This window comes from Sminthopsis crassicaudata, chromosome 2 (genome assembly GCF_048593235.1).
Source record: "Sminthopsis crassicaudata isolate SCR6 chromosome 2, ASM4859323v1, whole genome shotgun sequence".
Lineage (NCBI taxonomy): Eukaryota > Metazoa > Chordata > Mammalia > Dasyuromorphia > Dasyuridae > Sminthopsis > Sminthopsis crassicaudata.
Window position 1 is genome coordinate 84,056,049 of NC_133618.1, and position 27,288 is coordinate 84,083,336.

Genomic DNA, 27,288 nt, shown 5'->3' on the forward strand with positions numbered 1-27,288 from the left:
TCTCCACTGCACCACCTAGCTGCCCCTCATTCTTTTTTTAAGATCATGAATAAAAATGACTCCTGGACCCTCCATCTTATTTGTCTTTCTGTATGATCCCAGATAACGGAACATTCTCTGGAAAATGTACCCGCCTTTCTCTCTACTCCCAATTCTAGAATATAAACAGTCCTTCCTTCTTCTGAAGCCTTTTCTCCAATATTTAAATTTTGTTTCCTGTGCAGCTCTTTCTTTTCATTAAGAATGCTTGGAAATTCTCTGTTTCATTAAAGAACTATTTTTTCCCCCCGTAGAATTGTATTCGCTTTCTCTGTGTAGATTATTCTTTGTTGTAAGTCTATAGATTTTGCCTTCTAGAATATCATATTCTAAGCTCTCTACTACTTTATAATAGTGGCTTCTAAATCATGTGATACTGACTTGATATCTGCCACTTGGTAATTGAATTCTTCTTTGACTCATTACTTTGACTGGGAAGCTGTAAATTTTAGCAGTAGCATTTTAAGAATTTTCATTCTGAGGTTCCTTTCAAGAGGTGACCAGTAGATTCTTTTTTATTACTTCTTTGCCCTCTGCTAACCAAGTTCTTGTTCCTCATCCTTAGGGGTTTCCCTATGCTGCTGATCTCCAACTTTGGAGAAAAAGAGTCTATGATCCCAGTCTACCCTTGTTCTACTAGTCACTGTCTATAGGTAGAACTTGTGGTCTTACACTGAAAAGATGGCTCAAAATAACTTTTCCTTTGTTTTTTTTCCTCAATTATTTCTTAATCTATCATTTTTCTTACTGTTGGAGCAGTTACAGTTGGAGCTAGGATATACTGTTTCCTCCTATTCTTTTTTGCCTAGGTTTGATTGAGTCGCTTTTGTTTTTCACAGCCATGATTGTATTTCATTTTCAGGGTCATACAGATGAACTTTGGGGTCTTGCTACACATCCCTTCAAAGATTTATTATTGACCTGTGCTCAGGACCGACAAGTGTGTATGTGGAACTCAGTGGAACACAGACTGGAGTGGACCAGGCTTTTGGATGTGAGTGAGCCAACATTCATTCCTAGGATTGTAAGCCCTGCAGGAAGAGTCCAGGGAATTATAAAAAGGGAAAAACTGGAGAATTCAAGGCTTTGGAGAAGGGTGGGAATATGTAAGGAAAGATGTAAGTATATAACTTTAAAGAGTAAAAACTCCATTTATTCGCATTGTCAGTGGTAAAAATGGCAATGCATTATTATATCAGTATTGTTAAAATAAGAAGAGTTCAGATAATTTGAGATCCTATTATCACTATTTCGGTCAAAAATTTGCATGCTGCCTTCTGAAGAGGGCTGTGTTTTACCTTCACCCAGTTTAGACAGTGTAGTCTTGGTATATATTCTCTACATTCCACCTGCCCCTTGTTTTCCAAGTTCTTTTGGTCCTATGCTTTCCTTTTTTGCCCCTATCCATTTCCAGTTTCAGATTCTCTTCCATTTCATCTCCATCCTTTGTTTATTATGACTATGATAAAGTTCATTGGAATTTAATGTCTTCATGGGACCTCCAAACCCATCTTCATATATCTTACTGCCACTGCTTTTTTATATCCATGGAGACTTTCTGGTGAAATCCACAACAACTGTGTATCTCTCTTCCAGGAACCAGGACACTGTGCAGACTTCCATCCAAGTGGCACAGTGGTGGCCATAGGAACACATTCAGGCAGGTAGGGTCTTTATGGACTGTATAGCCTGGAAGGGGGGTGGGGATGGGGGTTGCTTTAACTCTTTAACTATATGTTTCTCTAAAAGCCTTCATTTTGATCCAGAGAAGTTTATATCTTTAAGAAAATGTTTCCCTATCTGAGACACTGTAGTTTGGGAACCCTATTGGTTTTTGAGTAAAAAAATTATATGTGTACAAACTTCACTGGACATGCAAAGTAGCATAGTGTTTTCCTCCCTTATCATTTCTTATTTGGGTAATATAATTGAAGCATTAGGTTAAATTTAGTGATTAAATAAAGAGAACACTACAATTATACAACGAAAGTATATATTTTTTCTAATTCTTGTAATTTTTATACTACGTGGATTCAAGATTATACAATCAACCATTCATTTATATATTATGTTTTTCTATGAACTGTTTTATCCTATTGAGTTAATGATTATTAATTATTTAGCCACAGTTATACACAAGTACAAACCTTTTGTCTGTTTCTAAGAATTTTCACAGATTTGTTTTTAAATATAAAACAAATGGGATCCTAAGTAGGGAGTCAAGAAAATATGGGTTCTCTGGCATTTACTGGTTATATGACTTTGGGAAAGTCATTTAACCTGATGTACCTCTGATGGACAGTTCCCAAATTCCTACATTGAGAGTTTCTTCAACCTAATCCTTTGTGTATTCACTAAATGATCTATACCAGAGAGACCAAAACATAAAGAATTTTGATGGAGTTCTTTGGATATTTTGATTTTTTTTAAGTGTCAAAATATTTCAAAAATAATATTTTTAGATTACTAATTGTATGTACATTTAATAGTATAAAAATTGGTAATATCTATAAATGCTGGCCTCTATTTGTTTAAACAGTCCAAACAAATCATTTTTCTTAACCATTCCTAAAGCTCTTGAGGAAAATTTTGAGCGATCGATAATTTGATCTCAGAAGAGCCTTTCCTGTCTGAAGTGATTGATTATAAATTGTTGACACTATTAAGATTCTAAAATATAGTCTAAATTATCAAAAAATTTTCTAAATAATTTATGGTTCAGTTATTTCTGTCATATCTAACATTTTACGATCTCGTTTGGTTTTGGTTTGTTTTTTGCAAAGATACTGGAATGCTTTGCCATTTCCTTCTTGAGCTCATTTGACAGATGAGGAAACTGAACCAACAGGGTAAAATGACTTGCCCAGAATTACATAATTATTCGTAAATGTCTGAGACCAGATTTGAAGTCAGGTCTTCTTGACTCTAAGCCCTAGCTTTTTGTGAGTAGGTTTGAAATAAAGTACTTCTTAGAATTAAACTTCTTCAAATAATGTATTCTCTTATATTCTGCTTATCAGTGGTTGGTTTTGGTAGGACTTAAGCTCAAAGTATCATTTATGTCTTTATACTCACATCATATCTTCATAGGATTTGAGAAGTCTGTTTTCTGTTCAATTCAGAAGATTTTTTTTTTTTTTCCAAGAATTCAAGCTTGTCTGAGCTGTTACTGGTTAGGTTTCTCATAAGGCCTGGCTGTCCCTAATAATGGGGAACAACACATCAGGAGAATAGGACATAGGAAAGAATGTTTTGGTGGGAAAGTTATAGGGATCATGGATGGAATCAGAGGAGAACAGATTGATACAACCTTCTAGTAGCAATAAGGGTATTGATTTGATTGTATTATTTTTAGAACTGGAAAATAGGAGAGGATATGTATGGCAGCTGACTTGATAAAGTAAGGCATTCACCAGTCAGGATTTCAGGAGATGTGAAATGGGAGTTCTGAAGTTTCAAGGGTTGATTTTTTTCCAGAGCATATTATCTAAAGGGTAGCAAGCAAGATGGAAGTGTAGGGAGGGAAGAAAAGGAAGGAAAATAAAACATAGCTTGAACGACTAGCCCAATGTAACTTTTAAAACATTCCCTTTTATTTTATACATTATGATCAGGTGACCACATTGTAAAAACCTAAGATTAGACTGTACAGCAACAGACACTTAAAAAACAAGTATATATTAAATAAAATTTAGCATCTTAATTAAATTGAATGTATAGAGAATTAGATATATAATGAGTCTCCTGATTGTTGTTTTGATTCAAAATAAAATGAGAATTTTATAGTTTGAAAAAAACTTAGAAATTTGTTCCAAACATGTCTTTTGCTTGCCCACCCCACAGTCAGCCCATAAGGAGTTGAAATAAAAACAATAGTACTATTATATAGCCCCCCACACACACACATACACACACACTCTTTTTTGGTTTTGTTTGTTTGTGGTTTTTTTTGTATTAGTAATAAGGTTTTTGCTTTTTGACAAAATTAATTTGCAATTTCGCAAAGTCATAGAATTTCATAATTTCAGGGGAATTCAGAAGCTATCTCATCCTACTCAAAGCTAAACAAGAACTCCCCTTCATAATATACACAACAGAATCATTCAACCTTTACTTAAAAATCCTTTGAAAAGTGAAAATTCTTCTCTTAGGAAACTCATTCTGCTTTTCTTCATAAAGCTCATGAAAGACAGGGACTGCCTTTTGCCTTTCTGCATATCCCCAGCACTATGTATAGCACCTGGCAAAAGCTGACACTTAATAAATGCTTGTTGATTGAATGAATAAATGGCCAAGGGCAAAAATAAACCAATAAAAAACAACCTTTACCTCAAATTAATGTTTATTTCAAAATAAATTCTGTCTAGATAATTGAAATACTACTGACACATACTGGTTGTGTGACACTGGGCAAATTAACAGTCCTTGCTAGGGCTTTCCCTATGAAATTAACTTCCAGTTACACGGTATTTATGAGAGAGAGAGAAAGGAAAGAAGAGAGGGGGGGGGGGATACAATGTTTTTGCATTTCTTAGTATTTACAATAAGTGGTTGTTTTCTTACTTATAGGACAGAGTACTATATAAAAACCCAGAGAAAAGAGAAGCTCTAGAGAGAAAGGTTCAGGTCAAAAAAAAAAAAAAAGTGGCGACTGAGAAAAGATCATCAGATTTTGTTGATTGAGAAATCATTGGTGACTTTGGAGAAAGCAGTTTTGGTTGAGTGATGGAGTCAGAAGACATTTAAAGGGTTGCCAAATGATAGAAAGAAGAGGCAACAATTATCCACAGCTTTTTTTCTAAGAAATGGAAGAGGTATATAGGACAACAGTTTAGAAGCTCCCCTTCTTATCCTTAGTAGGATTCAGACCACATCTGTAATCCCTTCTCAGTTCCAGACAAAACATTTTAGTGAAGATATCAGCAACAAAGTGTCCATGTACATTGAAGGTTATCAGGTTGATTGAGAGTCTTAAATTTATTTCATGTGAGGATCAGTTAAAGAAATGATGAATAATTAGCCAGCAGAAGAGAAACCTAACTGGAACATGGTAATTGCTTCATAAGTATCTAAAAGATTGTCATACCCCCCCCCAAAAAAAAAAAAAAAAAGATTAGGCTTGATCAGAAGGCAGAATTGGGAACAATAGAAGCCGGGAAAAAGACAACTTCAGGCTAACTATAAGGAAAATTCCCTAATAAAACTGTCTAAAATTGAGGTGGGCTACTTCAATAGGGAGTTAAGCCAAAATCTTTAAGCAGAGGTTAGATGATTACTAGGGAGATATATTATAAAGGGGAAATTTTGATGTCATTTGGATTAGATGTTTTTTGAATCCCTTCATCTTTTATATGCTGTGATTCTGTGTTTGAATACATAGCTTTCAGATAACTGCAATTCATTTTTAATTATTCCATGGTTAGACATGGTCTTCATGACTACTTAATATTACAAAGCTGAGCTTTTTTCTTAACTTTCGTTGTTTTTTAAGGTTTAGAAATTAAGAGAACAATTTTGCTTCATTCCATAAATAATGTAATTTTGATTTTGCGGGTAGAATCATACAGTTTTAGATATAAAAAGGGCTTGAAAGATATGTCTAGATAATTAATTACCTTGTCTTTCACTTGAATGGTTAAAAATAACATTTTCTTTCCTGATTGCCCCATCTGTCCACATGAAATAAGGATAGTGATTTTTCCATGCCAATTTCCCTCCTGCCTTTATCCTTCTTCTTCCAGCACTTTAGGTATATTGCTATCAGTTCAAAATTTTCTTTAAAGAAACTTAATGACTTCGTAATGCCAATATTTATATCCTGCTAGACTTTCCTTGGCCTCTCTAGCTTTAATCTTTACTACTTTACTACAGACCAGTTGTTTCTTTGCTGTCCTTCATATAAGACTTGGCAGTTTTCAAAAATTATGAAGTAGACTAAGATTGTCTTCCCCATCCCAAGCTTCTTTTTTCTGTACTATTTTTCCCTCTTCTTAATGTTTCTTCAGATAACTAATGTTTTCCCCTTACCAAATGTGTTTTTGGGAAAAGTTCTGATACATATAATTTATACTTGTGTAAATATTTCAAGAGGTTATGATTTACCTAAGTTAGACAGTTAATATCACAGCTTAGAACTAAAATTTTTGCTCTTGCCATTCTATGTTGTAATTTTCCCAAATGCATAGCATTTTAAGACATTCTTCTACCTTTAGTGAAATGAAACAATTTTATTGTTTTAAGGAAATTTTAAGCATCAGTGAACAGGTTGAAAAAGTATTAAATCTTTCTGAAATAATACTACATGAATGGTCATCTCCATTGCCTATACATTTGGACCAGCTCTTGCCCACAAGCACGCTATGATTGTATCGGTATCATTATCCTTTGTTAATATTGCTTTCCTGTCCGAGAATTTCCTCCCTGCCCTTCTCTTCTAGTTTTCCAAATACTATTCAGTCATTGAAATGAGACTTAAGTCCCACCTCTTCCTATGAAGCCAGGAAGTACAGGACTTATATTTTTCTATTCTCTTAAATATTTCTATAACATTTATTTTCTGTGTATTGCAGTATAGCCCTTAATTGTTTTCTAATTGTTTTCTTTGAATTATACACTGAACTCAACTGCAAATTTATCAAGATTAATTTTTCCTTTTTGAATTTGTGTTACTTAAATAATTATTGGACTTATTTCTTAACAGGTGGTTTGTCCTAGATGCAGAAACCAGAGATCTCGTTTCAATCCATACAGATGGTAATGAGCAGCTCTCAGTAATGCGCTATTCAAAAGGTAAGGCATATTTAACATGGCTTTAAACCATTTCTATGTTTGAATAGTCTTCATTTTAAAATAAAGTTGACTATTTTCCTATATTCCATGGAGCTATTAAACTTTGCATGTGTTTCCCCACCAAATAAGATTGAGTTCTGTTCCAGGTAACTTCAAAGAGTTCACTTAATGTAACATTCTAGGTTTTCAATCAAACACATATTTACAATGCACATGTTTAGAATCGACAAATATGACCACATTTGTAAGCAAAATCAGTTAAAGTCTGATATGTTACTAATTGGTTGATTTGAATGGGTACTGAACTATAGGTTAACATCTGTTTAACAAAATCTCACTTTGGAGATAATATGTAAAAGAGAGTATAAAAGAAATATTTACATTTTTAAAGAGGTTTTCAAATCCCATTATACAGCTTAGAAAATTTTGTAGTAGAAATGATTGATTTTTTTTTTTTTGCTAAATACATATAATTCTTTTTAAAATCATAGCTTATTTTTTCATCCCACAAAAATCTACCTTTTCATCCCTCCTATGTCCCTTAATGAGAAGTAAAGAATGCAAACATATATAGTCATTCAAAACAGATTTCACATTGGCCATGTGCCCAAAAAATATGCCCTATTCTTCTCTCTTAAGTCTTTCACCGTTGTTGGGTTGGATCGCAAATGGCATGGTTTATCATTACTCCTTAGAATCTGGTTGATCGTTACATTACTACGAATTTTTAACAACATAAAATTTTTAGCTAGTCATTACATGCCTAACCTAAATTTAGTTATGCTAATTTAAAAAACCATGCACTTGAGAGTAATAATTGATGAGGAGTAAACTGAGGTATAAATCGAGATGGGTCAGTTCCTTTTCTCTCTCTTCTTCCTTCCCCAAAGTAACCAAGGGCGGGATTCGGCAGCAAAGGAATTTGCTACTTAATGCTGTATGGATACAAAGTCTTTATTGATAGTAGAGGGATAGACCAATGTTTGGCCTTCAGGAAGACCCAAACTGCCTGAAAGGGGGACGTCAGTTGACGGGCATTTGGCTGGTATATACCAAATGCAAAGATTTCATTTTTCAGCCTTATATACATACATAATGACTAGAGTCATCCAAACAATGTTTGCACAGATGTTATCAAGAGGTTCCGGAGATATTTGTCAATAATATAAGAATTCTCTGTTGTTGTAAATAAGACAGGAATTTTAAATAACTCAAAAATTCTCTATTGTTATCTCCTTCAGTCTCTCCCCAGAAAGGAATTTCAGATCATTAGAATGGGGGCTGAAAACCAAAACTAGCCCAAAGGAAGTTGGAGATTAAACAAACAATATCAAAGGGGCTACCGCCCCCAACAGTAATTATACTTCCTTAAAAGTCTATAATGCCCTTTTCACTAATCAGTTTGTTCCCAATTCACCTGCCTAAAATGAGTATTCTTTTTGTTATATTGAGAACTTATTCTCTCCCTTAATTATCTAACTAGTCAATAGTCCAGGGCTTTCTTTAATTGTCCCTCTACTGGATCTCTATGCTATGCAGTGAAAGAGTAAAAGTTTACCTTAAGTGATGGGGTTGCAAAGAATTCTCATTATAATAAGCCAAAGAAGTTTCATTGTTTTGTGTTTTTTTTTGTTTGCTGGTTTGGTTTGGTTTGGTTTTTGATTGTCTTTTTAAGTATAAAAAAGTAATACAGGTATTATTAAAAATATTCAGAAAGCTTTATTTACTATTGAGTAAATAGTATCCATTGTGGTAGGTAGGCACATTAGTATAACCACTCCCCCCAAAAAAATAATAATAAAGAATAAAGGTAGCATAAACGTTTATTTTTGGTGTTTACCTCTAGAAACATTTTTTTCCATACTACTCTTACTGCAATCAGTGATATAACAACTCTGGGCAATTATTATGCATTAGACCAAATGACTCCCTTTTTTGTTTCTTAAAAAGCCTGCTTTGTTGGAATAATTTAGTCAATCCTGTTAAGTAACATTCAAAATTGATAAGATTTAATAAAAGCTTCTTTAGCTCTTATGTTAATCCTTAAAACATAGCCTCTGCTATCCTCACCTACTTCACTCTATTTATAAAATTTAAGGTGACCTATCTTACTAAAGCCAACCTCTTTTTCCAGTGTCTTTAATTATTCCAACTTCCCCTTACTCCATCAATCAATCTTCCCACTTCCACTCTCCCCTTCATCTTCAGTGTCTTCCTTCATAGTGATAATTTTCCATGGCCTAAAAACATGCTGCCCCTCAAAAAATTTCATATGGGCCTGCCAGCTCCTTAAAACTCTTCCACTCTATTCTTTTCCCCTTTTTTTTTTTTTTTTTAAATTATTTTTTTTAACACGCATTGCTTTATGAATTATATTGGGAGAGAAAAATTAGAGCAAAAGGGGAAAACTATAGGAGAGAGCAGGAAAAAAAAAATGAATATAGTATATGTTTATTTACATTCATTCTCCCTAGTTCTTTTTCTAGATGCAGATGGCATTTTCTCTCCAAAGTTTATTGATTCTTCTCAATAGTTCAGGATCCAAAGCAATCCCAAGTCTTTCATAATTGATCACCACACATTCTTGCTGTGATTTTATACAATATATTCCTGGTTTTGCTTGTTTTACTGGGCAGCAGCAGCAGTTCATATAAATCTTTCCAGGCCTTTCTAAAATTATTTTTTATCATTTTTTATAAAACAATAATATTCCATTTCCTTCATGTACCACAACTTGTTCAGCCATTCCCCAATTGATGAGCATCCACTCATTTTCCAATCGTTGCTACTATAAAAAGAGGTGCTACAGATATTTTTGTACATGTGAGTCCTTTTCTCTCCTTTATAATTTCCTTGGGATACAGATGCAGTAATGAACAAAGGGTACGCAGTTTTATAGTCCTTAGGGAATAGTTCCATATTGTTCTCCAGAATGATTAGATCATTTCACAACTCCATCAACAATGCATTAGTTGTCCCAGTTTTCCTACATCTTCTCCAACATTTATCATTATCTTTTCTTGTCATCTTAGCTAATCTGAGAGGTGTGAAGTGATACCTCATAGTTATTTTAATTTGTATTTTTCCAGTCAGTAGTGGTCTAGAATGTTTTTTCATATAATTTTAGGTGACTTTAATTTCATCATCTGAAAACTGTCTGTTCATATGCTTTGACCAACATTTGTCTTCCCTTTACTCTTTTTTTTTTGTCTAGGCAATTGGGGTTAAATGCCCAGGACCATACAACTAGGAAGTGTTATGTGTCTGAGGTCACATTTGAATTCAGGTCCACCTGACTTCAGAGTCACTGCGCCAACTAGCTGCCCCTTGCTCTTTTCTCTTAAATGTTTAAGGAAATTAGTCTGTACTCTTCATATCTTAATCACCTATTCTTTGAGAATGATTTCCTTTCTCACTGTTTTACTGAAATTGTTCTCTCTGAAATTACTGCTGAACTTAAAGTTACTAAACTCTGTAGCTTCCTCTCAGTCCTTGAATTCTTTAACATTTCAGTCTTATTTGTCATCATTGACCTAACCTTTTTCTTAATGTTTTCTTAACTTTTATATTTTGGTTTTTATCTTGCCTGTTTTATCTCCTTACTTTTCTGATTTCCTCCTTGCTTTACTTTCCTTAAGTCTTCCAAAGGACAATTAAGTGGCACCATGATAGAGTCCTAGACCTGAAGTCAGGAAGGCTTATCTTTCTGAACTCAAATATGGCCTCAGAGATTTACTGATTATGTGACCTTGGGAAAGTCACTTAACCCTGTTTATCTCAGTTCCTTATCGTAAAATGAGCAGGAGAAGGAAATGGCACATCATTCCAGTATCTTTGCCAAGAAAACCCCATAGGATCACAAAGAGTTGAACTGGACATGACTAAAAAACAATTGAACAACAGTCCTCCAACACTTCAGTCTCAATTCTGTCTTTATATATATTCTTGTCTCTTGGAAAACATATATTAACTTCTATGGTTTTCATCACTTCTTTCATCTCTTTCTGGATTATTTTTAATTCCTTATCTCTAAATTCTAAAATGTACTGCTAACACCCCAGAGTCAACAAATTCAAAACAGAAATTATCTGTAGGAGCTTTCCCCACTGTCGTATTTCTCTGACACCCAGGCTTGAAACCTCCAAGTCATTCTTGAATCTTTACTGTCTTTTATCACTCACTTGTCTCCATGTCTTTCCCATATCTAATCATTTGCCAAGTATTCTCTCTTGCTTTCTTTTTTCTCTTTTCCATTCATACTGCTGTGATCCTAGAATAAAGCCTTGTCTCTTATGCCCTGGATGATAATAGTTCTTGTATATAATCCTACATCATTGTGGGAATAATCTTTATGCATAAGTCTGATTTTATCTCTTCTCTATTCACAAACATTCAATAATTCCTCATTGCTTATTGAATAAAATTTAAACTCTTTACTCTGTATTCAGAACCCTTATATTCTATTTCTGACTACCCTTTCCAGCATTATTTTATGGTACTCTTCTTGTTGCATTCAATAATCCAGCCACACTAGACTATTCTCTATTCCCTGATTTCCTCTTTTGCTCTCTTCAGTGCCCTTTGCACTAACCATCTTCCATTCTTAAAACAAATTAATCCTGCATCTTTATGTAGTTCACTAATATTCCTTCTTCAGAGCCAAACTCTAGCACTGCCAATGATATGAAACTTTTAACAAGAAATGATCCTTCTTAGAACTTCCTAGGCCATTCAATTTAATCTATTCTAATAATTAATATTTGCTGACTTGTGATATTTGTTAAGTGTATCTCATCTTTATTAATAGATTAGTCCCTGCTGTTACAGAATTAATTTTTTTTTAAATTTTGAATTAATCAAACACTGGACATATAAAGAAAGAGAGAGGTGAAAAAGTGCTTGCCCTGAAGGAGTTTATATTCTAATAGAGGTATATGGATACAAAAATATCCTTATGCAAACAAATAGAAAATGCCTTTCTTTTCCAAACTGTTTACTCACTTGCATACCTCTCTTTTCTCTCTCTCTCTCTCTCTCTCTCTCTCTCTCTCTCTCTCTCTCTCTCTCTCTCTCTCTCTCTCTCTCTCTCTCTCTCTCCTCTTCCTCTTCCTCTTCCTCTTCCTCTCCTCTCCTCTCCTCTCCTCTCCTCTCCTCTCTCTCCTCTCCTCTCCTCTCTTTGCCTTTTGAAGTCTTTTATGAGCACTTCCAAGAAGCCTTTTTGGGCTTGAGATCATTTCGTATCACTCTTTCAGATTTCCTCTGTGGACATTTTGTTCTTGCCTGAATTTGTATTTTGGTCTGCTTTTATCACCACAGTAGCTTTTTATGGTCAAGGCTCCTATTCCTTGATCATTTTCTTTTGGTATTTCCTCTTTTTTACTTTTATTGTCAAGCTCTGCTTGGGGGGGTGGGGGAGGCACCATCCCAAGCTTCCTAGGCAGCTCTGAACCTTGGCATTGAGCACCGCACCCCCTTGTGTTTGCAGGGGGTAGCTTTGCCTGCTCTTTTTAGGAAACAGCCTGGTTTCCCAGAGTTTGTCTTCTGAGCTGGGACTGGAAGCTGCCCCACTGCTGTGCTCCTCTATTCAGCCAGGAATCAGTTCCTGATTTGCTGTGATTAAGATACTTTCACTGGCTTTCCTGGATTACATCTCATCTGGGCTGACCACCTTTTACCCCAGTGAGATAGACCTTTCTTGAAGTTCTTCTAATTTGTCTTGAGCTGGAAACTGGTTTCATTCCTTCAGACTCTGCTTAGAAGCTTGATTTCATGTGGTTTTCAAGGGAAAATGGGAAAGCTCAAGCAGCTTCCTGGCTTCACTTTGCTATCTTGGCTCCAGCCCTGGAAATCTCTATTCAACCAAATAAAAAGCAGATACAAGGTAACTGTAGTTGGGAGAGATCAGAAAAGGCTCATGCAGAAACTGAGTCTCAAAAGAAAACAGATGTCAGAAGGGAGGAGGGGAGCACATTTCATGGCTTTCCCTTGAGTAAGCAGTTAAATGTTTCTTGAATTGAAAGCATATCATTGTACATAAGATCATTGAAATAAGGAGTAAATGAAAATCTTTTCACCTTTCATTGTAGATGGCACCTTCCTTGCTGTAGGATCCCATGACAACTTTATTTACCTCTATGTAGTCTCAGAAAGTGGAAGAAAATATAGCAGATACGGAAAATGCACTGTAAGTTGCATAGAATGTGAATTTTTTTTAATGTGAAGGTAGTCCATATATATTGGTAGGTGTTTAAATTTTATTTTAAAAATATAGATGTTTTTGTTATACAGCTTTTAACAATAATTATTGTTGAATACAAGCTTTAGCTATGAATCCATATTGATAAATTCTGAAATTACCTTGTTAGAATTTGTATATCTTAGAATTGTATCTGTTTACTTTAAAAAGGAAATCTACATATGTATACATATGGAATCTTAATATTTGTGTCATGAATGTTCCCATAATGCTCTTTGATGTTATACAGCAGAGAAGGGAATGGCTATTGTCTTTGTGCTACAATGCCAATTTCATAGCGATTCACAATTTCATCTGTAATTATGTATTCCACAATGTGTGTGGAAATTATAAATTTTAGATTGTTTTTAATGTTCTGAGTAATAAAATTAAAGGGAAAAAGGAAAAGTAAAAAAATGCCAATGTCCATTCCCTTCCTTAATATCCAAATATTTTGGATAATAAGGTAATTAAGAAGCAATATTATATTTCCTTGTATTTATGTCTATAGGTGTATTTCCCTTAAGAGAATGTAAGCTCAATAAAGGCAGGAAGTAGCTTGTTCTTGCTTTTAAATATCTGACATTTGCTACAGCACTTCAAATATGGTCAGTACTTAAGGTTTAAGTGAATTTCAAACAAGATCAGGGTTCTCATATAAGCTAAAGTAATCAGTATGCAAAAGAAAATATTTTAGTATTGATAGGTAAAAAATGAGCTTTTGGTCTGCAGTTTAAGGAGATAAATTACCAATCCATAGCATTTGTTGCTATTAAAAAATAATTTGACAGTTATTAAAGAAAATATTAACATTTCCATTTTTTTTTAAAGGATCAAGGATAAAATAAATTTGGCTAGAACTTTGTAATGTTTGTCTTTATGCATCATGACACACAGAATTCTATTTGTAAACTTGGACATAAGTCTAAAAGACTTGTTGTATTTTCACATATTAATGCCCATTTATGGAAGCCATACCATCTCTAAACTTTTGGACAAAATCTGTCAATAGAAATAGAAATGTAATTTAGCCTTTAAGCAGCAGTTATATTTGTTAATTTAGAAAGTCTTTATTCACTTAATAGACTATAGATTCTAAAATAGTGAAATTAATTATCATTGAGGTTATAGCTATAAAACTACCATTATTCTTCTAAAAATAGGCTTTCTCCAAGGTCATCTGTGTCTTTTTATAGGCATTCATCTGAATCTTTCCACATCATTTTACTGCCTTATAAACACTACTCCTTCTATATGTTCTCTCTCTTCGCTTAATTTCCATGAAATTTCTCTTTCATGATTATCTTCCTCCCTCTCTGGTCATTTATTTTTAAAATCATTCACTAATCTTCTTCACTCTTATCTCTTAATTAGCCATATTCTCCAACTTTGGCCTAAGCTCCTTTCTCTTTTCTATATTCTTTCCCAGGCTATTTTATGTATACCCATAAGTTCAGTTCTAATCTTTCTGAGTGCCATCCAGAATTTTAATACCTACTACATTTTATCTCATACTACTCTTATTCTTCACCTTCACCCCTCAAAGCAACCTGTCTCTTCTCCCAACTTCATTATTTTAGGGAATACATTATCATCCTTCTAGCTACCCAGACTCAAAACTTGGAAGTCATCTGCTATTTTCTACTCATACAGCATTCAAAATCTTAGTTTGTCTTCATCTTGTTGCCATCCCACTACTTAAAATAATAATAGTGTAGTGTCTAAATTTAGTAATTTACCATGTATCTATTATTTCAGATTTTTTATTTAAAATCAGTAAAATCCTGTCATACCAATCCTCAAAGACCATTTTATTAGAAATACTTATCTTTCCTACTTAAATAAACAGTCTATGGCAAATATATTCTAAACTTTTCTAAATGATTTGAGATCTTCGTTATACATGGTAATTTTGTTACTTTGTTATGATACAGTGTTGTTCTTAGGGATTATTATTGAAATGTTGGTTATGTAGTTTCCCCCCCCCCCCCATATTACCTAGCCAGAAAGCCATACATTTTGTAAGCACTTTTTCATTCTCCCTTACTGTTTACCGTCACATTTTACTGCTTTCTGAAGCTTCTTCTTTCCTTCCCCTTCCAGCTTCTAATAACTGGATACATGTAGCCTAGAAGAAAATTTAAACTACTATAAAAGACTAGGTAGGCAAGCATAACTAACTTTAATTTTATGGGTAGACATAATTTTGACTTGACTCTTGTTAACAGTGGCTATATATTCTTCTGCAATAGACATTTGGCTTTATGACGGCTCTTTATTCATTGTTCAGAGTTTTTTATCTGCTTCTGAGTAAATATTCTGGTGATTGAGATTGTCATTAATTGACCACTGAATGAGTGTTACTACTGTGTTGTAGTTAGTATACAAATTGTACTCAAAAATTTGCTTCTTGTGTGCCTCTCTATTATTAGTGTGCCATTGTTTGATTGAAAAGTCACAGTTTACCTTATGTAAATTTAGATCTCAATAATTGCATTTCCTCTCAGCTTCCTTTTTTTGTGATAGATGCTTATCTTACCCAGGCATAGGACTTCTGAGGTCCATAGTACTCTGTCCTAAAACTAGAGGGTCCTAAGGATCCAGCACTTTGAACCTTAGCATTCCAGAGCAACCGAAAACTTATCAGTGCTCTTAGTTTAGACATGCTGTGATGGGAAAGTCAATACAAGTGGAATCAGTAAATTCTGCAGGAAACAGAGCCTAATTTTGGCGTAAAGGCCCAATCGGGATCTGGGATCCAAAACTAGACAGATGCATTAATAGAAGAAGACAACCATTACAAAGAATTATTGTAGATCCAGAAAGAATCCTGCTTGATTCAAGGCAGGTGGAAAAAGGGTCAAGATAGGTTTTTCTGCAAAGACTAGATGAAGACTTGAAAGAAATGAAATAAGAAAATTTTAAAATAAAAGAAAGGATTGAAGGAAAGGATTAAAGAAAGAGTAAGTAGCTTAGAACAGAAAGTAGAAAACCGTTGCCATGAAAGATACTTGAAAAAAATTAGGAAACATTAAATAAAAACTAATGATTCAATGAACCAATAACCAAAGTGAAAGATTGGAAAGAGGAAAAAAGATGTAATATACCTATTATCAAAACAAATAACCTGGAAAACAAGTCAGGGAGAAATAATTTGAGAATTATCAGTTTTCCTGAAAACGATAATTTTTTTAAAGTCTGGAGGACTGTGTTTAAGAGCTCATTAATGAAAACTAGACAAAACTATTGAATTAAAAAGCAAAGTGAAAATAGAAAGAATCCTGTGATCACCTCCTGAAAAAAAACCAGCAAAGTCCCAAAAATCAATCCAGAGCTTCCAGGTCAAAGGTAAATAGCCATAATCAGCCCCTCCCACACACACACCCAAAACAAAAAAAAAAAAAAGGAAAGAAAAGAATTCAAACACTAAGGAACCACCATCAGTATCCCATAAAACCTGGCTACCTATGTCTTTATTGAGAAGATCCTGGAATACAGTATTTCAGAAGGTAAAAAAGATTATAAATCATCCTGCAAAACAGTATAATCCTACAGGGGAAAGTGAATTTTAATTTAAGTAAAGAATTTGGAAGCTTTCCTAATTTAAAAAAAAAAAAAAATCCAGAGAAGAATAGAAATTTTGAAATGGCAACAGAAGAAGTAAGAGAAATTTAGATAAATTTTGTTTGATCGATTAAGAGGAACTAGGTGGTAATGAAGTGCTAACATTGTGAGAGAGGAAGAAGAAACTAGTGTCCTTTTAGAACCTTCATGTCTTCAAAGGGAATTGAGGGAGTTGGTTTGGTTCAGTTCTGATAGTGACAGTCGAAAAGAAAAAGTGACAATAGAAGGTGGGGAACATTATTTATTTCAACTGTGGCATGCTAAAATAATAGTATACAAACGTGAAGGAAGGTTGAAGAATGGGGGGAAATTAATCAGATGAACCTCATTGTAAACTGAATTGAACCAAAGGAAGGTTGAACAAATGTAACTAAGCATGTGTGTATGCATACACATACAGAAAATTAGGATTGAAATCACAATCATCAAGAAAAGGGACCTAATAGGATAAGGTTTTTATTTTTTATTTTGTTTTTTTTTTTCCCCCTGAGGCTGGGGTTAAATGAGTTGCCCAGGGTCACACAGCTAGGAAGTGTTAAGTGTCTGAGATCACTTTTGAACTCGAGTCCTCCTGAATTCAAGGCTGGTGCTCTATCCACTGCGCCACCTAGCTGCCCCCAGGATAAGGTTTTTAAAAGAAAAGATGGAAATAGTTGAAACAAATTTCACTTTCACAGAAACATTAAAAAGGGGAGAAATTTTTTTTAAATTAGAAATTAAAGCAGAGTCCTATCAATATCTTCTCAATATATTGTGGTGTGTGAATATAAAGGCATTAAATGAATTAAATCTTTGTTAACATATGTTGTATTTGAGCCCTTCTCTCTCACACTGTCATCACCTGGTGCAGATCCTTATCAACTCACAACTGAATTATTGCAGTTGCCTGTTCTCTTTACCATAAATTTCTTTGTACATGCCTCCTTCACTCCACTATCAAAGGGATTTTCCTAAATTTTAATGGCTTACTGTGTCTTCCAAGATCAAATATAAAATCTTAGTTTAGTTTTCAAAACTCTTCATAATCTGGACCTTTCCCAGCTTTATAGCTTTCTTATAACTTATTTGTCTGTAAGTGCTCTGTAATCCGTTGTCTCTGGCTTCCTTGATTTTTTTTTTCCCCCTACAACACATTCTCTCTCTCAACTTTATACATTTTGCCTAGATGTTCCCTTATCTAGGCTTTTTTCTCTGTTCATTCCTTCTGGCTCTCCTGATTTCCTTCAAGTCTCAGCTAAAATTATCATGTATATAATTTATATCTAGTTATTAATATGTTGTCTCTACCATTAGACTGGGCTCCTTGAGAGCAGAAACTATTTTATTTGGTCTTTTTTGGTATCTCTATTGTTTAATGCAGTGCCCAACACATAGTAGGCATTTAATATAAATGATTATTGACTGAAGGAATTCAGAATGAAAGCAGAAGTAGGAGAATAATTTATTTAGTAACAACATACTAAAGGAAAATAACTGGAAGGTTTGAGAGCTCTCATCAAAGCAATTACGGACTACAACTTCAGAGGTTCTGTGAATGAAACATGTTGCTCACCTTCTGCACAGAGATTATATAGTGAAGCAGAAGAGAGATACACCTTATAGATTTGTTTTGCTTGATTATGGTTATTTGTAGGAGGGTTTTTTCCTTTTTAATATTTACTATATACTAAGTGCTGTGCTAAACACTTTACAGTTATTTTCTCATTTAATTCATCATTATGCTAAGTGCTTTGCAATTATTTTTTCATTTGAGTCTCACAGCAACCCTGGGAGGTAGACATTATTATTATTATCCCTCTTTTACAGATGAGGAAACTGAAACAAACTGCAGTCAAGTGACTTATCCAGGATCATAGAGCTAGTAAATGTCTAAAGCCAGATTTGAACTCAAATATTCCTGGCTCTAGATGAGTGTCTTTTCCACTGTGCCATCTAACTGTTCTTAAATATCATTGAAAATATGAAATATGTGTATATGGGTATGCATATAAAAATACATATATGTATTTTTTTAAAGTAAGTCACAGACCATATCAAATAGGTGCATGATTATCCTTTCTGTATGTCCTGTTTTGTTAACAGTTCATTCTTTTTTATGTTCTCTGTATGTACAAATGCTTTTTTTGGGAGAAGGTATTCAGGATTTTTTAAAAATACTGTAGAACTGAAGGTCAAATGTTCTGATTTTCTCCTCCCAGGGCCCATTCCCCCCAAAAAGGGAAAAGAAATAGAGGTTTTTAAACTAGTGAGCTTATAACCTATTTGTTTGTTTGTTTAGGGAGATGTAATTAAAAATAAAGGAAAAATTAAAGGTGGTATTTAAAGAACTGACTAGAGAACTTATTGAAAAGGAAGTGGAAATCTTAAAGAACCAGCATGTCTTTATCAAGAATAATAGAATAGTTAAGAGGTCAAAGGATACTAACCGGCAACTTCCCCCCCGCCCCCCCCCCCAAAAAATGTGCAAATCATCAACTATGTGAAAAAAAATTGCTCCAATTCACTAATAATAAGAGAAATTAAGATTAAAAACAATCTTGAGATTCTACTTGATCTCATTCACATTGACAGAGATGGTAAAATTAGAAAGTAGCCATTGTTGAAAGGGCTTTGGAAAAAAAGATTTGTCTTTGTTGGCAACATATAAATTCTTCCCCTGGATTTCAGTAATTCCAGATATTTTCTTGTATGATTGTTAGAAATGATTCTTGACTGTGTCCTCCCATATATTTTCCAAAGTTGACTTTCTAGGTCTTTTTATATATAAGTACCTATCCAGCTCTTGTGCTGTATCAGCTTGGGTTATTCTTAACTCTTAAAACCTGTCTAGTCTACTTCTCTTTCTAAACATATGTTTACCAGATTATAAATACATCTTATACCACTTCTTGTAAGTCATTTTTGCAAGTATACTGCACCCTGCTTACTCTCAACCATGTATTTGTCTCTACCTTAGCCTTGAGTCATTCGTGTTTTAATTCTTTTAAGATTGTTAGTCCAAGAGTCAAAAACATGCCATTTCCCCCAGAAAAATGTTGTCAAAAAAATGAGTTTTTGTTTATTAGTATAGGAGTAATAAAAACTGGACAACTTGATAAATTCTGTCTAACTTTCTCTCCTGTTCATTTTACCCATCTGCAACATCTTTCTAAGATATGTGTGCTGATGGACTAATTAAGTGGATGAACTGGTCATCCATCTTCATGATATGTTTAAATAATAAACAATTCTTTTCATGCATTTGGTTTTTTCCTAGATTAATTTCTTGTGTGTTTTTGAGTATTCAAAATTCTAGTTGATGAAATATTTTTAATATTTTATGACTTTATAGGATTGTACAGTGTCATCCTCAAATGAGAACATCTGGAATGCTTCACAATTTGTAGGGGAAGATAGCTGTCAGGTCAAATTAAGCTGGTCATTCAGCAATAGGAATTTGCAAACTAACCAAAAAGGAGAGTGGAGAAGGTGTTGTCAACTTCCATAGGCTCCTTTGATTACATATTACATGTCTATTGGTAACAAATTGGTCAGCATTTTGTTGGTGAAGTTGAGGAAAAGGGACTCCTTCTCTAAAATATCTTATCATGGCTGTAAGTTGGTCTGGTGGCTTGGAGAATACCACTGTTCTCAAGACTCTTGAGTTCATGGCCCTGAGTTCTCTCCATCAGGATTGGAGGAGGAAGATAGAGTGATGATAATAGTGGTTTGCCTTGCCTGTAACATCCTACCACCTCTCACTCTCTTTCTCAGGTATCTTGTCACTCAGCTAACCTGGTTCTCCTGCCAGCTCTTTGTATGGCATCTGGTTGGCCATTAGTGGAGGCTTTGATGGGTTTTATAATCATTATAAACTATTTCTTTGCTCAATACCAGAGCCACTTCTCCCAGTTCACCAAATTCTTTTAGATCCCTGAATCTTTTGGAGGAAATTGCTAAGTAGATATGAAAAATATCTCATACTTGCTTCATTTTGGCATTTTTGTATCTCAGCAAATATTCTAACATCTGTATACTGGATACTGTAGGGGAATATTCAAGAATTAATACTTAAAATATTATTCTAGAATTAATAATGCTTTCTGTTGACTTTTTTTGTTATTCCTTAAGGGACATTCCAGCTATATTACACACCTTGACTGGTCCCCAGACAACAAATATATAATGTCCAACTCAGGAGACTATGAGATACTATACTGTAAGTATGAATGGAATTTATGTATCATATGCATTTATGTCTTGGGTATCTATTGTACGCACATGTACATAAAATATAGGATTTGTCATCTAGGGATGATAATTAACAGATTAAATAAAATTGGATTTGTGAAGTGAATGTTTGCTGACCACCAAAAACTAGTACTCCTATGTACCTTTGAACCAACAATACTATTCTAAGAAATTATGAATTTAGCATTTCCTTCCAGAACTAGAGAAGAATATAATTGATGGAAGTTTGTAATTTGAGTAGTGGGAATAAAGATAAAAGAGAATAGCCTCAAGAGGAAATAACAGTTCAATTAAAAAAAAAGTTCAAATTAAATATTTCCTGCACTTTCTTTACTTTTCTTTTTAAATATATTTTACTTTCAAGTATATAAATTAAAAATACAAATATAAGTAGCAAATTTCCATCAAGATTTCTTGTTTCTCAATTTAAAGGGGACATTCCAAGTGGCTGCAAACTAATCCGAAATCGTTCTGACTGCAAAGACATTGACTGGACAACTTACACTTGTGTATTAGGTTTCCAAGTCTTTGGTAAGAAACATATTTTCCTTATGTAATGAGGTCTTTCAAAAAGAAAAAACATATATTTCTTAACTAAATTTGTAGAATAAAATATGCATGATTATACTAATGCTAGAAGTTTGTACTTGAAATGGAAACTGGATAAAGTAAGATGAAAAGAATGATGTTTTTGTTGGCTGTAAATTATCCAATAAATGTGAAAGGGAAAAGATAAGATATAAGACTGAAAAAGAAGTCATACTGTCCACAGAGTATATTTGAACAAGAAGAAAAAAATAGAAAAGGATTTGGGAACCTGGTACAAATGCATGCTAAAGCAAATATAATGTAAGATTTAAATTATCCAATTACCTCTTAAAGCACTGTCCCTCAAAATGACAGTAATTCATTTTTGACCTTGATATCATGATAATTTCATCCCTCAAAAAGATCAGTGTTAAACATTCTTGTATTTAGTCATAACCTACAAACTCAGTGGTTCTGAAACCTGTAGGTTATGTGAATGCCATTCCCTTTCCCCTCACCATTCACTTACTTATTTCCATTCCCCTCAATGCTCCCACCCCAAATTTTCAGTCAAACACCAGCCAGGCCCTTTCACTGTGCCTTCTGGAATGTCTGTTTTGTAGGCAACAAACATTCTCTCATCCTAAATCTTTTCCTCTCATGCTTTCCATCTTGTAGCTATCACTGAAACCTGGCTTCCTGTCTCTACAACACATTCTTCTTGGTTGCCCTTTTTAGTACTGGCTTCATCTTTACTCATTCCCCCCTGCTCATTGTTGAGGCAGGAAAGTTGGAATACTTCTTGCTCTCTGTTGCCACTTCCAAGTTTTCCCCCACCATCATTACTCAGAAGCTTCTTTCAAGTTTCATGCAATTCATATCAATCAAAATCCTTATTGTTCTTGTCTGCAGATCTCCAAGTTACTCCCCTTCTGTTTTCAGTGAATTCAGTACCTAGCTCATAGGTTTTTCTTTTAAACTTAGTACATCAGTGTGTACACTGATATATGTATATTGACTCTCCCTCAAATACCTTAACTACTCAGATCCTCACTCTATTTATATTCTATGGCCCAATCTAGTTCTCTACCCCATCTCAGCCACACACCAAGAAGGTCAAACCCTTGATCTTGCCATCATCCCAAAATTCCAAAATTCCCATGACTATTAGACATCAGCTTTCTACCTCTCCCTTTGCTTTCCCTTAACGAACTCTTCTTTGTAGATACCATGACTTCCAATCCCTTGTTCATAAAAACATTGCAAATGTCACAAAGTAAAGAGAAATAGCCAGAGTCAAGGTCTAAAATGATTTTGCTTTTGTTAACTAGAAAAGCTAGGATAATAAAAATTATAAAGGTTTTATATCTCAGACTTGAATTTAGAAAATAGACTTTACACGTATAAGATGAGGAAAACATAAATAGATTTGTCTGATTGGTGTCCTCCATATTCTTTCTCTTGGATTTTACTCTAGTCTTTCTTGATTTCCTTTTCTGGATCATTATTCATGTGCCATCCCCTAATCAGATATGCCCAAGAACAGTCTCTTCTTTCTTGGTGATCTTGTTGTGTAGAGAGATTCAGTCATCATCTTTTGATCTAAATGATTCCCAATTCTGTTTGTCCAACTTTAGTATTTTCTCTAAACTCTAGTATCACATCTCTGATCCCTAATTAGAGACCTGTAAACAACTCAAAAGTCAATATGTCCAAAACATCTTCCTCCTAAACCCAGTCTTCCTTCCAAACTTTCCTATTTCTGAAACCTTCATTCTTAAGTCCATCCACATTTGCAAATTCAGTGTCATCCTCAGCTTTTTCCTTTCTCTCACTTTTGATATCTAATTTGTTGTCATGATTTGGTGATTTCTCATATCCATCCTTTTCCTCTCTACTCAGCCACTACCCCAGTTCAGACTTTTTCTACTTCTCAAGAGAATAGCCTGCAAACTGGCAGTGTCCCTCTCCTCCATGCAGCTGTCAGAATTATTTTCCTACAGCACAAGAATCCTATTGCTTTCTAGAATTGAACGCAAAAACTGTTCACAGTATAGTTACAACCTTTCTTTCTGACTTTAATTCATGTTATACCTCTTTACCCCTTCAACATTCTGGCCAAAGTGACTGCTGTTCCTCAAACTCAACATCCTATCTCCTGCCTCTAGCCAAATCTATTAAGTCCTTATTGTATGTCAAGAGCTAGGGATCTTTAGCCTGGAAAAGGACAATTTGGGAAGGTTATAATACTCATCTTGAAGTAATTGAAAGGCATTTATGTTGAGAGAATTATATTTGTTCTGTGTGGATCTAGACAGCAGAATGAGAAATAATGAGTAGAAGGTTGCAAAGAGACAGATTTTTGCATTAATCTGAAAAAAATTTCCAAAAAGAGAACTTGCAAAATCTTTCTAGAAGTGGAATGAGATCCCTGGAAGCTAGCAGACACTTCCTCCATAGCGAGTTTTTTAATAAAGACTACTAGTTTGGTATGGTTTTTCAAGGTATGGATTCGTGTTCAGGTATGAATGAGAAAGCTGCCATCTGATGTCCCTGCCAACATGACATTCTGCAGTTCTGTTTTGTTGTGAAACATCAGCACACGTTTCCTGAGCCTTCTCTAGTGCCAAATACAAATTTCCTGGTTTGGCATTTTCAGAAGTACTTTTTTCCTCCAATCTGCTTTTTTCAAACCTTGTTATATGTTATTTATCCTCAATCGACCAAGCAGAGTAATACCACAGAATTAATGAATGGTGGTATAGTATATTTTGGCTCCTAGGTCTCATGGCTCTTACAACTTCATCCCAAAGTGAGCCACAGCAGGATGCCTTTCCCCCAGGGCTTCATCTTTGGAAGAATAAGCGAATGGGAGTTTATTAAGCACAGTGACTGGAGGCATTTGGGATACAAATGGAAATTATATTCTAACGAATATAGGATAAGGGCCAGTGAGGACCACACTGGTTAGACAAATCACGTTGGTGATAACTGGAGTCAAAGAGCAAAGGAGTAATGCTGATTTGATTTGATTAAAATTACCAGAGGTGGTCTGTCAGTAAATATTTTTCATCTCTACTATGGACCAGATACATGCTAAGCCCTGGGAAATATGAGTATACAAAAGGAAAACATTCCCTGACCTTAGGGAGCGCTTACAAGCTAATGGAGGAAAACATTACACAAAAGGAGCTACAAAGTGTGGGTGGGAGGAGAAAGCCAGTTTAGGGTCAAGCTAGAGAAGTCCAAAGACTTGCAGCTGGATAAGAAACAGATAGCTGGCCTTATACTTCTCCTCAAATGAGGTTCTAAAAGCTCTCTGCTATATAATCCAGTTAGAGAAGCCTGTGGGGACCAAAGGTCCTGAGGAGATGAATTTCAGGACCAAAGTGATCTTGCAGGATGAAAAGGTTCCGGGGCATGCTGGAGAAGTCCAAAAGAGGGCAGCCACAAAGGAATCAAATTGCTAGAAGTGAAAAGGTTAGGGAGGAGGAGTTCAGTGATCTGAACACCAGTCTGAATACCAAGACTGATATTTCAGAGCTGGGGAGACAGCCTCGTTGAAGATGGAAGATAGAGTGCAAGAGCCCAAAAGAGAAAATCCTCTTATTCTCCTCTTTGAGCCCCAATTTCCTGCATTTGGAATTTCCCCTCATTCACAGATTTGCTTTTTTTCTTCCTTAGTGGCCAAATGATTTATTGAAGCAGCAAAGTAATTATTAAACAAACAAACTTGAAGAGCTTTCAAAAAATGTCATCCTACTTCACAATTGTCTGGAGGAGGATTGACTTCCCTTTCTCCATATCTCCTTCCATCCAAAGAGATGGAAAAGAAATATGAAAAGGAGATGGAAAAGAGAAGAGAAAATAAAAGGAAAGGGGATTGTCAATTTTTTGTAAATCGAGATTTCCCTCAACAACCACTCTGAGGAAGAATGGAAGGCTAAAAACACTGGCATTGATTGCTGCTCTGTTGTCTGAGGCAGACCGTACAGAATGTGATGTAATTGGTTCTGCCTCCTTTCTGTTTGGGGCAGCTCTTTCACTCTTCTCTAGCTTTTTGTTTATTCCATTCTGCTCAGTAGCAAAGCTGGTAAGACATCCCTTCCTTTTAGGTACAGAGAGAGAGAGAGAGAGAGCCCAAAAATGGAGTGGAGATATGGGTATTTCTTTTCTGTATAAAGCCTAAAAACCTTGCCCTTATAAGTCTTTTCAAATGAAGTAAAAATTGAAAGATGTTAAATATTTTTCTGCACCCATTTCCTACCATTTTCATGGCCTTACAGATCTGTTACTTCAGTTATCAGCTTCCTAAAGGCATCAGAAATGCTTGTTCCAAAATCATAGAGCAACAGAACAGCTGAACTTAAGAAAATTTTGAGTAGGAGGAGCTGATAGAGCTGATAGAGCTGATACTTTATTTTACACATTTCAAGTGTTTTTAACCAGGAATTCAGAGAAACTAGTTTTGAAAGCTATTCATTAGCACCACCTACTGGTTACTGTTTATGATTTTACTTGTAGTTTTTTCAACTTTGATAACATCCAAATTTAGGATCATGGATTATAGAACAAAAGGAGACTTTAAAAATACTTTAAATGACTTCATTGCCTTCCCCTTCCATTATTTCTTATGAATTCCTGTTCTATTGTCAAAAGACTATCTTTCATATGCTATTTATTTGCAGTAAAGATTTAGCCAGGAATGAAATGAAAATATTATTGCACTGTTGATGGAAACAGGAATCGACCCAGCTACTCTGGAAACAAATTTAGACGTATACTCTAAAAATTACAAAATTGTGTACTCTTTTACCCAGAGATATCACTACTAAGCCCAGGGATTCTCAAACTACAGCCGGCAGGCCAGATGCAGCCCACTGAGGACGCGGCCCTCCAGGTTACGGCAAATGGGCTGAGGGGCAGAGACAAAGTATGAGTTTTTGTTTTTACTATAGTCTGGCTCTCCAACAATCTGAGGGACAGTGAACTGTCCCCCTATTTTAAAAGTTTGAGGACCATTGACTAAGCCCATGCTCCAGAAAAATCAGAAAAAGAAATGGACCCTTAGATACAAAAATATCATTCCCTTTTTTGTTGTTATAACTAAAAATTAGGAATTGCTGGGGGATATCTATTTTGGAAATGGCTGAGCATATTATATTGTATGAATGTAATGGGGTGTTATTGGGCTATAAGAAAAGAAGGGAAGGTTGCAAAGAAACCTGAAAGGCATGTATGAACTGATATTAGGGCAAGGAGAATAATTTAGACAACATCAACTTTGTGAAGGCAAAGAACTCTAAAAGACTCTTAAGAACTCTGATCGGTACAGTTGACAATCTCAGAAGACCTTTGATCAAATATGCTTCCTACCTCTTGATACTGATAATACATTGAAGATGAAGAATGATATCCCAGTGTATGGTCTTGTTTTGCTTGATTAATGCGATTTCGTTTTTCTTTTTTTTTCCAGTGGGGAAGTGGAGGGAGAAAATTAGGGATGGGGGGAAAAAAGGACAAGAAAGAAAAGAGAATCAACTGTAAAGGATTTTTGAAAGCAGAGAACAGAAAGGCCAAAAAAATCACTGGCCAAATGAGGCCAGATTTGAAGTTTACACATTGAATTTATTATATATATATTAAAAGAAAGTCAAATGCTAGCCCTGCATTTTTATATACAGTCCTCTTTTTTTTTTTTGCAAAGATGGAAAAAGATGAGAATTGTGGATAGGTTTGGGAATGGGCAGCACAATAATGCTTCACTGGTGAAATTATGAATCATTGCATTTTGGAAAGTGCCATCCGCTTCCTTTCTCAGTTCTCATTATCTCCATCTTTGT

At 34.7% G+C, this 27,288-nt stretch overlaps 1 protein-coding gene across 10 annotated transcripts in view; it reads left to right on the plus strand.

The window, feature by feature from the left end:
- EML4 (EMAP like 4) overlaps window positions 1-27,288 on the plus strand; it is a 144,656-nt gene that overhangs the window by 111,016 nt on the left and 6,352 nt on the right. For all 10 annotated transcript variants that reach the window (XM_074286679.1, XM_074286682.1, XM_074286684.1 and 7 more), the window contains 6 exons: window positions 902-1,033; window positions 1,636-1,703; window positions 6,740-6,828; window positions 12,915-13,012; window positions 20,798-20,885; window positions 21,350-21,448. In XM_074286679.1, the coding sequence (XP_074142780.1) occupies window positions 902-1,033; window positions 1,636-1,703; window positions 6,740-6,828; window positions 12,915-13,012; window positions 20,798-20,885; window positions 21,350-21,448 (574 nt within the window). The remainder of the gene's footprint in view (window positions 1-901; window positions 1,034-1,635; window positions 1,704-6,739; window positions 6,829-12,914; window positions 13,013-20,797; window positions 20,886-21,349; window positions 21,449-27,288) is intronic.